Genomic DNA, 12,485 nt, shown 5'->3' with positions numbered 1-12,485 from the left:
ATGTTATCAAAACAACATAAATTCACAAATTATTTATTAAAAATTATTTTTTACTATCTTGTTATTTCTCAACAAATTAATGGTTTTTTTTTACTTCCAACATCATCTAAACCAATTGATGGAGATGAATTTTATAAAAATTCAAATTTAACCCCACAACAAATAAATAGACAAATGATGAAAAATGAGAATATCGTATTTGATGGAAGATTTAGAAGCGGAAATATTGATGGTATTAATTCAAATACATTAAAATATAGATATATTTAATTTTTTTTTTAAAACTATTTATGAAGATAATCATTTATTATGTTATTTTATATTATTCATTGTAATTTTTTTTTAAATTAAATAATAAATGATGTTATTTAAAAAAATGTATTTCCTTTTCCAGTTGGATTTTTAAGCCATGGATAGACATGTGGGCAACTACCACAAACTCTAAATGAATGAGGATAATTTGTGGGACCATCTGTATAACTACAAATTGATGGAGTTTCACATGGGCGTTGGTATTCATTTTTATATCTTCTACATTGCCATGGGAAAAAATTTTGTAATTTTGATAATCTAGTAGGTCTTTGAATCCATGTTAATGCTTCTTCCATAGTTACAAAATATGTATCATTTCTTTGAAGTGCTTTTGTTATAAAAATATCTAAAGCACGAAGTGCTCCATTATATGGAATAGCAGTCAAAAAGTCTGACTCAATATTTAATATAAATGGTGCTTTATTAGAATTTAAATTTTTTTCCATATTTCTAAGTAACATATTTGCTATTTGATCTGATGAGTCAAATCTAGTTACAGCTTGTAACATAAATAAAGCTTGTTTTCCATCATCTCGTGTTAACATATTTATTGGAAATTCCCAAATATCATGAGATGTATTAGGGCAAACCTGTCCAATACAACGCCATGGTGTTTTAAAATGTAATGTTTGTGGCCAATATGGTCCATCATAAGTTGTTTGTGTATTATCATATATAAAATTTTCTTTTTCCATCATTGAAAATTGTCCTTCACCACCTAAGGCAAATTGAGGTGCACGTAAACCTTTTATTTTTCTTGAATCAATATATGAAAATTTTTTTAATGCTTCACGTAATCCAACCATCTCATCTTTCCATTCCTCTTCAGAAAGATCACTTAATGATCGATGTGTTATAGAATTAACACCAATTTCATGACCTCTTGAATAAAGCCATTGAGTTTGATCATAATTATTAAATTCATGTGATATAAAAAATGTTCCCTTAATTGGGCAACCATTTTTATTTTTATGTTTACCACTAAATATATTTTTATATATATTTATAACATTATCTGTAATTGGACCATCAAATGTTAATAATATCATTTGTGGTGTTTCATTATATTGAATATTTCCAGGTATATTTAATCCTGTTATTGAACAAAAACAATCAGGTAAACTACAACTTCCATCATGTGGACATTCTAATAATGATTCTTCAATTGGTTGTGTTATAAAAGAATTATCAATATTACTTTCAATATCAAAATATTCATCATTTATTGTAAAATCTAAATAAAAATAAATAAATATATAAAAATTTAATAATTATTAATAATATTAATTATCAAATAGTGTATAATTAGAATGTTTACATTCTAAAGTATTATTAATACGTATAGGAATATAATTTTGTTTACAAGTACAATAATGTTTAATACATGCAGAGTTATTTATACAATAAATACCAGCAAATTCATCACAATATTCACCAATTTCTGATGTTTTTCTTCTATTTATACATGTTCTTTCTTTTGAAACTATCATTTCTGGTGGACAAGAACATAATCCTTTTATACATTTACTTGGAAATATACATTCAATTGTATCATTACATGTATCATTAATAAGTTTTTTATTAAATTCTTTTAATATTTTTGATTCTTCTAATGTTACTCTTGATGAACAAACACCATTACCATTATTTTTTGTTCCATATGGACATATACAAAAATTATCTTTACATATACCATTATTTGCACAATTTGGTGTTATATTTAAATCACAACCTTTTCCTGGTAATGCTAATTTATTATCTACTTGAATTGCTGTAACACAAAAATTAGATAAATTTGGTAATGTACCTTCTGGACAGGTACAATAACCAATTTTTTTATTACATTCACTTCCATTTGCACATGTTAAAAATTTTTTATTTGAAAAATCTTCAGATATACATTTACTTCCAGGATATGCTAATGTTCCTAATGATAAATCTAAACATTGACCATTAAAATTTACTAAATTTTTAGGACATTGACAAAATGCCATATTATTACATATCATTCCACCATCACAATGTGAATCATCAGAACATTTTTTTTTTCTATTATATGATTTTAATGATTGATATGGTTTTATAACTGTTTTAAGTTCTGGTCTTTTATATAATAAATTTTCATTTGTATTATTATTAATAATATTATTATTATTATTATTTCTAGTACTTATTTCTTTAAGATAATTAGCATTAATACATGATCTATCATTATTTGTAGGAACAAATCCTGAAGGACATTGACAAAATTTTCCATCACATGCTGATCCACCTGTACATGTTGTAAAAATATTACAATCTTGTCCTGGATATCTATAACTAGATTTCCATGTTGGTTCATCAGTAACATATTGAACATTATTACCTAAACCAAGTTCTTTATTAATTTGACAAATACCATTTATAGCTATATGTCCCATACTACATGTACATACACCACCTATACATATACTACCACCACCACAATATTTTATACATGTTCTTAATAATTCACAAACACTATCACAAGATTGTCCTGGTAAAAGTGATATTATTGGTGATATTGTTGATGATGGATTAATATTATCTATACATATATTTCCTGATGGTATTTGACCAGGTAAACATTGACAATATCCATTAATACATGAACTTCCACCAGTACAAAATGATGTTGATGAACCACAAATATCACCAGGATATAATGGTGTAAATGGTTGTTTTGTTGTTGATAAAACATTTGAATAATCTGTACAAATATTATTTATTGGAACAAAATTAGGTAAACATTCACATAATCCACCACTACAAAAACTACCACCACCACAACGTGTAAATGGCATACCACATGGAAAACCTGGATCAACAATTTTCCATAATGATGGTGTTGTTAATGATCCTAAGATACATTTTTTATCAACAATATATGATCCTTGTGGACATGTACAAATTCTATTAATACAAGCACTACCACCAATACAAACAATACCATCACTTGAACATGGTTCACCAGGATTTGCTGTAGTATATTGAATCATACATCTACCATTAATATATATTGTATTTGGTGGACATTGACATATACCATTTAAACATATAGCACCATTTCTACATCCAATTGTAGCTGTACATGGTTCACCAATATCAGGAAAATATACAATTGATGTTGTACTAATCATACCAGTTGTAGTAGTATTAATAGTAGTATATCCTAATGTAGTAGTAGTATTAATAATAGTAAATCCAGAAGTAGTAGTAGTGGTAGTAGAAGTTGTAGTAATAGGTAATGTTGTTATATTTATTGGAACACATTGTTTATTAATATTAATATATCCTTCATTACATGTACAAATATTATCTAAACAAGTAGAATTTCCAAGACATTCAGTTATATTAGTAATACATGATTCTCCTGGATTTGATACAGTATCTATTCCAATACATGTACCATTAATTATTCTTTCACCACCAGGACAAATACAATAATTATTAACTAATATAGAATTTCCAATACATTTACAAATAACATTACTTGATGTTGATGGACATTTTTCTCCAGCATTAACTTCAATAACAGTTACATTATCAGGTTGAGAAGTTTTAACACAAATACCATTAATACATACTAATCCAATTTCACAATTATCAGTAGAATCACATGGAAATCCTTCACCAACAAGATTTTTTCTAATACAATGAGAATTAAATAAAACAGTTCCTGTATTACATTGACAAATTTTTTTTTCCTTATCACATGTTGAACCACCATTACAAAAATGATCATTTTCACAATTTTCTCCAGGTTCTTTAATAACATTACCTGCTATAACTCTAGGATAACATGAATATCCTACCTGTATAAAATCATCATAACATTGACAATATCCTTCTAAACAGAAGGCATTATTTATACATGGATTTACAATAACATTTACAGTATCATTAGTACATGCATAACCAAGACCTATTGTTATATCTCTTTTATTTCGTGAAATAGGATTACTTTCAAGTGGTTTAGTAAGATTTAAATAATTAATTTTTGTTGTTTTTTTATTATTATTAACATTTACCAACTCACTTTCATCAACTGAATAATTTTTTGTTTTTTTTGAACATATATTATTTATAATAATTGGTTTATTCGGTGGGCAAACACAAATATTTTTTTTACAAATAGAACCACCAATACATGTTTCACCATTAGAGCATGAACTTCCAGGATTAACTATAAAAAAAAATGTTCAAAAAAATAAAATAATAAAATATATTTTATATAAATTAAAAATAAATAAATAATACATAAGCTATAGGAAAAAAAAAATTAAAAACAGAAAAAAAAAAGGTATAAGCTAAGAAGCATTTGTTTTATCAGGAACACAAAAACCGAATCGTGAATATCTCATTCCTTCTTCACATTGACATTCATTATCAAAACAAAAAGCACCTAGAGGACAATCATCATTAGATATACATATAACATTTTTGTCAATAGAAAGACATTCATTATTATAAAGATAATAATTTTCCTCACATTGACAAATATTTTGTTCACATTTAGAGTTAGATGAACAAAAAACTAAACTTTCATCACAAAATTGTCCTGGATATGATATTTGAAAAAGTGAATATGGAATTGTTAGGGGTTTAGTATTGACATTACTTGAATAATGAGTATTTGATACTAAATTAGGAAAAATTTTATAAAAATTGACATTTGATAATGATTTATGTGGGGAAATAACTTGAATTGGTGGTAAAATTTCTTTAATTTCCTCCATTTCCTTTGAATTATCCTCTTCTAAACTTTTTTCAATTTCATTAGGTGTGGTTGTTAAAATAAATGGTTCTTTGATTGAGAGAAGTTCTTCTACAATTGAGGTTATATTAACATTATTTGTTATTGTTTTATTTATTTTTGGCATTGTAGTTTCTGGTAAAGATATTATTTGATGTTCTGTTGAAGGTATTAATTCATATTTTGTGGTAGAATTATTGGTAGATGTTTCAGGTGATAATGTTACTATTATATCTTTGTTGTCAAGAATTTCATTTGATTTTACAATACTACTTACAATATTTGTAATATTAATTGGATTTTTAATTATTGGAGGAGATTCTGGAGTTGTAGGAATTGTATTTGTATGATTATCTATAGTTAATAAATTTATAGTATTATCATAAACTTCTGTTGTAGGTGAAGTTGTAGTTGATGGTACAATTTTTGTTGTAGTAGTTGTAGTAAGAATAGCTTGATTGACAATAGTTGATGATATAATTTTAGTTGAAGGTTTTAACGTCGTTTTTGTAAGCTTTTTAGTAGAAGATGTTTTTATAGTAGTAGGAGAAAATGTTGTTGAAGTAACTAAAGTTGTGGTTGTAGAATTTGTTTTAGAGGTTTTAGTAGAAGTATTAATAGAAACCGTTGATGTAGAAGTTGTATGAGGTTTTGTCGGTTTGGTAGTTTGAAATACTTTTGATGAACTTTTCTTTGTTGATAAAGTTTCTTTTGGTGGTCTGGTAGTTTGTCTCGTCTGATTATTATTTTCTTGTAAAATTTTTAATATTTCTTCTTTCTCTAAAGTTATACTTTTAGCAATTCCATCAAATGGTAATTTTGTAGATTTTCTCATTTTTGGTGTACTACCTTGTTTTTTAGTAGTTTTTGGAGCTACTGTTGTTGTTGTTCCATATGTTTTTGTCTTACTAGATAAAATTTCAAACTTTTCTTGTAAACTGATTTTACCCATAATTTTTAAATTTGGAATTGCAACCAAACCTTTTTTTTTAGTTACTTCATTACCAAGAAGATTCTTCATATTCTTAATTTGTTCATCAGTTTGACAAAAACCTTTATATAATGTATGATTTTTAGGACATAAACAAATTCCATTTACACTACATTCACTATTTCCGGTACAAATTTGTCCATCACTACATAATGCCAATGGTGGAACCATCTCAACATCAATACAATGATTTTTTATTGTTTTCATTCCCCTTGGACATACACATTTTCCTTGATGGCAAAAACTTTTATTTAAACATTCTTTACTATCAATACATTTACCACCAGGAAGTGATGGTCTTTTTGAGAATGGTAATTTTATTTCTTCAGGATGTTTTATTGGCTCATTTCTACTTAGTTTTCCAAATTTTCCATTTATACATTGATTTACCCCTAACATTTTAAAACCAGGTAAACATAGACATCTTCCATTTTTACAATGTGAATTATTGACATGGCATTCATTCGATGAGGTACATTTATGACCTAATGATCCGCCTAACAAAAAAAAAAGAGAAGCAAAGATAAGCAAGCATAAGATTAAGAGATAGACAAACCTGATGGAGGATCAACAGCAGATATAATACGTATACAAAATCCATTTTTAAGAACATAATTTTGATTACATACACAAATATTATTTTTACATTTAGCATTTTCATCACAATCAGATGTTTTATTACACAAACCTGGAGAGATAAAATCATTTCGTTTTAATGTTTCTCTATTATTTTTTGAAAACGAAAATGAATTTTTTATCTTTTCAGGTTTAAAAAATTGCTCTGATGTTTGTGATAATTTTTTAGAAATTAATCCTAATAAGCAAAAAAAAAAAAAAGCTTGGGTTACAAAAGCAAAAGCAAAATATTTTTTAAGACTTACCTTCTATTGGAACACATGCCTCATTTCTATTGACAAATCCAGGTGGACAGGCACATATTTTTGCAATTGGTTGACATTTAGAACCATTTATACATTTTTCACCATTAGCACATGATTCTCCTATTTTTGATACACGATTTGGTATACATTTATTTCCTTGTAAAATTGTTGATTTAGGACAAGTACATATATCTTTTATACATGTAGAATTATCAATACAACGTTCTCCATTCTTACATGATTCACCAGGTCTTGCTAAAATTAAAATTTAAAATTAAAAAAAATAAAAATAATTTTAATAAAGTTAAAAATAAAAAAAGCTAGGGTAAGGAAACGAACAACGAGTTTTTCTGACACATTTTGAATCTTCAATAACATATCCTTGATAACAAATGCAATATTTTGATCTGCTACAATATGATCCATTACTACAAATTTGATTTTCATCACAATGTTCGCCTGGATTTTTATAAACTTTTTCTACACAAATTCCACCATGAATATATTCATTTGTATTACACAAACATCTTCCATTAATACAATTAGAACCACCTAAACATTTATCATGAATACTACAAACTCCTCCAGCTGCAACATCAACAGTCATTTCACATTTTGAATTTTTTAAAATTCTTGGAGGATTACATACACATCTTCCATTGATACAAGTTGAAAGATTTGTACATTCTTCATTTTCTCCACAATAACTACCTGGTTGTCTTTTTACAGGAATCCTACATTGATCATCAATAAGTTTCATTCCACTTAAACAGATACAAGTATCACCATTACAGTAAGAATTTAAAATACAACGATACTGTTGACCTGAACATTGTTCACCTGGTTTTGCAAGAATAATTTTTGTACAAATTCCACCAATTGCAATATGATGAGGTCTACATTGACACATCCAAGTTTTTCTATCACATTCAGAATTACCTGTACAAATATCATCATCAGTACATTTATTTCCAGGCATCAATCTTCTTGGTTCAACACAAATTTTATCAGAAACTATTTGATTACCAGGACATTTACAAAATCCTTTAAAACATACACTTCCACCAATGCATATTTCTCCATTATCACATGGATATCCAGGATGTGAACGTAATCTATCAACACAACTTCTTCCTATAGCAATTTTTAATGTATTTATACATTCACATTTTAATGTTTCATGATTACAAATTGAATTTCTAGTACATTCCTGACCAGATCCACAATCTTCTCCTGGAAAAGCAAATAATTCTTTGGTACATTTTCCATTAATTAATCTTGTATCTGGTGGACATATACATGTTCCTGCTACACAATCAGCTCCATTTATGCATTTGTAATAACTTTGAATACAATTTCCCCCTGGTGAAACTATGGAAAAAAAAAACAAATAAGCATGAAATAAGAAGTGCAAGGGTAAAAGCGATATTTTATAAAAGAAAAAAAAAAGTTAAAAGCTTTTATAACCTTGGTTTTTTTTTTTATTTTTTTTAACATTTTTAACATTTTTTTGAGAGCTCTGTTTTACTGTTGTTTTAATAGTACTACTAGAGGATGATAAAGATGTTATATCAGACATTTCACTAGATTGAATATTAACTATAACATTAGTTGTTTCAATAGGTATACTATTATTACTAATGCATCTATTTTCAATGGCAAATGTATCATCAGGACATATACATTTTTTTGTTAATGTATTACAAAATGAACCACCAAAACAATCTTGTGAAGTTTTACAACTACCAAGATCAGATAAAATTTGTTTACAAATACCATTTATATTAATAGTACCAGGTGGACAAGTACAAATATTATCTATACAATTACTAAAACCATTACAAATTATTGTATCATCACAAGGTTCACCAGGATTAGAGGAAAGTGTTAGCATACATATTCCATTTTGATTGACAGTTGGTTGTATACAAGTACAAATTTTTTTGTTATCACAATATGCATTATCAGTACATACCTGTTTATTAGCACAACTGTGTCCAGCTAAAGCTATACCTGGTAATATACACTCTTTATTTTTAAGATAATATGGTGGTGGACATGTACAAATATGATCTATACAAATTGAATGACCTGTACATATTCGAGATTCTGAACATGTTTGTGTAACATTAACATAAATAATTCTATGACAATTCCCACCTTCTGATATTGTACCTGCTGGACAGGTACAAACTGATTGGATACATGATGATCCACCAAGGCAATTTTCGAAACCCGTTGGACAAGGTGAATTTGGGAGAACTGTTAATTTTAAGATTATATTAATAAGATAGATATGTTAACATACCTGATGGTGGATAGGTACAAGTATTGTTAATAGGCACAAGAGGTGATTCACATGTACAGATATCATTAATACAATGTGATCCACCACTACAAACTGTAGCTTTAGTACATGCAGTGTTAGGAGGTACTAAATTTTTATATAATAAATTGAAAAAAATAATTTTTTTTTTTTTAAATAATTTATACTTACCTAAAATTGGTTTAATACATTGATTATTAACATTAACAGTTCCTGGTTGACATATACATATTCCATCAACACATGTTGATCCACCCATACATTCTTCACCTAATGAACATGATTGATCTGGGAAAACTTTAATAACTTGACAAATACCTGAAACAATTTGCATATTTGATCTACATGTACATATACCATTCCCACATAAACTATTCCCAGTACATTGTGCATTAATTTTACATTCTTGCCCTGGAGCTGCATATGAAAGGCATTCACCATTATATTCAATTTGATTTTTTGTACAACCAGGTACACAAATATTATTAAGACCTTTCATATATCCTGTTGGACATGAATATGCACAATTTGTACCAGTAAAAACTTTATTACCACCACATTTACATATTCCACTATTACATACAGTACCAAGAAAAGCTGAATGACATTGTGATGTATAGGTACATTCATTACCAGGATTAATATTTGGTAAACATGATCCTGTTATACTTGAGAATGATTGACCTTCTTGACATTTAATACCACATGTACCATCAACAGGAATAGGATTATCAGGAGGACAGATACATTTTCTTTCATAACAATATGATCCATTAAATGCTGTTGAACATTGTAATGAATGACTACATGATTCAAGACCAGGTATAATAACTTGTTTACATTCACCTAATTCTGGAACCCATATTGTTCCTTTAGTTATACAATGATTATCCTTATAAACACATTTTGTTTTATCATTAGATATTACCATTCCATAGACACATTCACATATATTATTTCTACAAAATGATCCTGATTCTATTGCACTACATTGTTCAGAATATTGACAATTTTGTGATGGATAGACACGATTTACACAACTACCAGCTTCAGTTGAATAAACTTGATTAGGTGGACATGAACCAGTAATAGGTTGTGGTTCTGTGGCTAATTTAATACATGTTGATCCAGCATTATAAGAATTTTCCTTACATTTACAAACAGTTTCACAATATGCCAAAGGATATCCTGAACATAAAATATCACTATTACAACGACCACCAGGTCTAATACCACTAATATCATTAGTTTCTGATTGTTGATTACTAAAAATTGACCTTGTCTTTAATGTTATAAAATTAGTAATTTTATCAAAAAAAGATGCTTTATCAGGATTAAAATTATTTGAAATAATAGAATTGTCTGCTTGAATTAATGGTATACCATTATTAGCTAAAAATATAAATAGGAAAATAGTTTTAAAAATATTTGAACTTTTGTAATATTTCTTATTTTTCATTTTCTTATATTTTTTTTTCTTATACTTATAAAGATAATTATTATATATTTTTTTGAAATATTTTATATGTCATACATTAAAATATATATTTTATAATGTTAGACAAAAGAAATATATATATATATACTCTCCTCTTTATAATGACTAATGATAAAAATATGTAATAATGATATAATATATTAATCTTACCTTCATAAGAGGGATGGCAGTTTAAAATATATTTTAATATTAATAATAATAAAAATATTTTAATGTTAAAGTAGTTTATTTTAAAGAGGGAAAATTTTTAAGCTTATGATGAGGTAATATAATGAATCAATTTTTAGATTGATAAACACCTGACGATTTTAACAAATATACAATGAAAACTACTTTGTATGAGATTAAATAAAAGGCAAATATTTGAAATATTATTTATGATGGACTTTTGTATAAATTATTAAAGAAAAAAAATTTTAACTTACCTAGAATACAAGTATTTCCTTTTATTATACTACCTTCTGGACATTGACAGGTATGATTTTGATCACACCAACTTCCAGGAAAAGTATAACTACATTGAAGTGATGTTAAACAATTTGAATTACCTGGAAAAATTATAGGTAAACAAGTTGAAGAAACTTCTACATATGTTGATAGGCAAAGGCAAACATTAAATGAAGAACAATACTCTCCAACACCCGTACATTGTGATGACTCTGTACAGTTTAATCCTAATTTAGATTCAATATCAATAGGATAACAATTATTATTAATATCTTTAAAATCAGGTAAACATGAACATTTCCCTTCATGGCATGTTGAATTACCAATCAAACATTCAGATGATTGAGTACAATTGTTATACAATTTTAAACATTTTGATAAAAAAATAACTATTTAAAATATAATAATAAAAATTATATATAACTTACATTGAATAAATAGTAACAAGCCAAATTTTGGCATATTATTTTATTAAAAAATTTATAAATAAGTATAATAAATAAAATATAGTTTAATAATTTAATAAAATTATTTAATAACTTTTAACTTCTTATTAATATTAAAGAAAGCTTAATTAATATATAAGTATAATTAAACGAAAAATTAGAATCTTAATGAGGATAAGTTTAAACAATACTAATCAGGTCAACACCACTTTTAGTTGTTTTAGTAAATAAATAAATGATATTTGTAACCTTTTTGTAGGAAGTGATATTATTATGTAGAGATAATGTATATTTTTAAATAAAAGAACATCACTTCAGTTAGAGTCTTCCAACTTCAATTAAGTTTGATAAAGAAAGCACCGACACCTGGGTTGTTTAATTATTAAATGTGGAAGCTACAAATTTGGAGAGTTATGGTAAATAAATTTGTTAAAAGTTTTATTTTAATAAGTTTTATGAATATTTATAAAATTGAATAAAAGTTTAAATTTGTAGGTTTAAAGTTTATTGACAAATAAAGGTGTGAAATAAAAGATATTTTGGATATGTAATATGATAAGTTTTATCTTTTTATTAATTTTTATATTAAAATACCATTTGATTTATAATATTTCTTCTTTATCTCTTTTTAATTCTTTTAATAGAATACTATTATTGTAATGGATCTTTATTATTATTATTATAGAATAAATATCTTGTTAAAATAATAATTTTGTTAAATTTTTTTTTTTACTTTAGTGTTTCTAAAATTAAAAAATAAATAAGTAATATGATAAGATTAACCAAATCATCTATTTATAAAATGATTGA

General features: G+C 26.2%; 2 protein-coding genes across 2 annotated transcripts; one reads left to right on the top strand and one right to left on the bottom strand.

Moving 5' to 3' along the window:
- On the top strand, positions 1-270 carry SRAE_2000379150 (Hypothetical protein; the record flags this gene model as incomplete). The annotated part of the gene is made up of 1 exon (XM_024655026.1): positions 1-270. The coding sequence occupies one exon, from the start codon at positions 1-3 to the stop codon at positions 268-270; it is 270 nt and encodes an 89-aa protein (XP_024508340.1).
- Positions 271-368: 98 nt separating this feature from the next.
- Positions 369-11,691, bottom strand: SRAE_2000379100 (Epidermal growth factor-like domain and Polysaccharide deacetylase domain and EB domain and Cysteine-rich repeat and Glycoside hydrolase/deacetylase, beta/alpha-barrel domain-containing protein; the record flags this gene model as incomplete). The annotated part of the gene is made up of 11 exons (XM_024655025.1): positions 369-1,546; positions 1,631-4,516; positions 4,676-6,574; positions 6,634-6,891; positions 6,959-7,213; positions 7,298-8,329; positions 8,426-9,220; positions 9,267-9,392; positions 9,456-10,676; positions 11,208-11,618; positions 11,658-11,691. 11 exons carry the CDS (start codon positions 11,689-11,691, stop codon positions 369-371), a joined length of 10,095 nt encoding a protein of 3,364 aa, XP_024508339.1.
- Positions 11,692-12,485: the final 794 nt, after the last annotated feature.

The sequence above is a fragment of the Strongyloides ratti genome (assembly GCF_001040885.1).
Source record: "Strongyloides ratti genome assembly S_ratti_ED321, chromosome : 2".
NCBI classification, from domain to species: Eukaryota; Metazoa; Nematoda; class Chromadorea; order Rhabditida; family Strongyloididae; genus Strongyloides; species Strongyloides ratti.
This window is presented reverse-complemented; position numbering and strand designations above follow the sequence as displayed.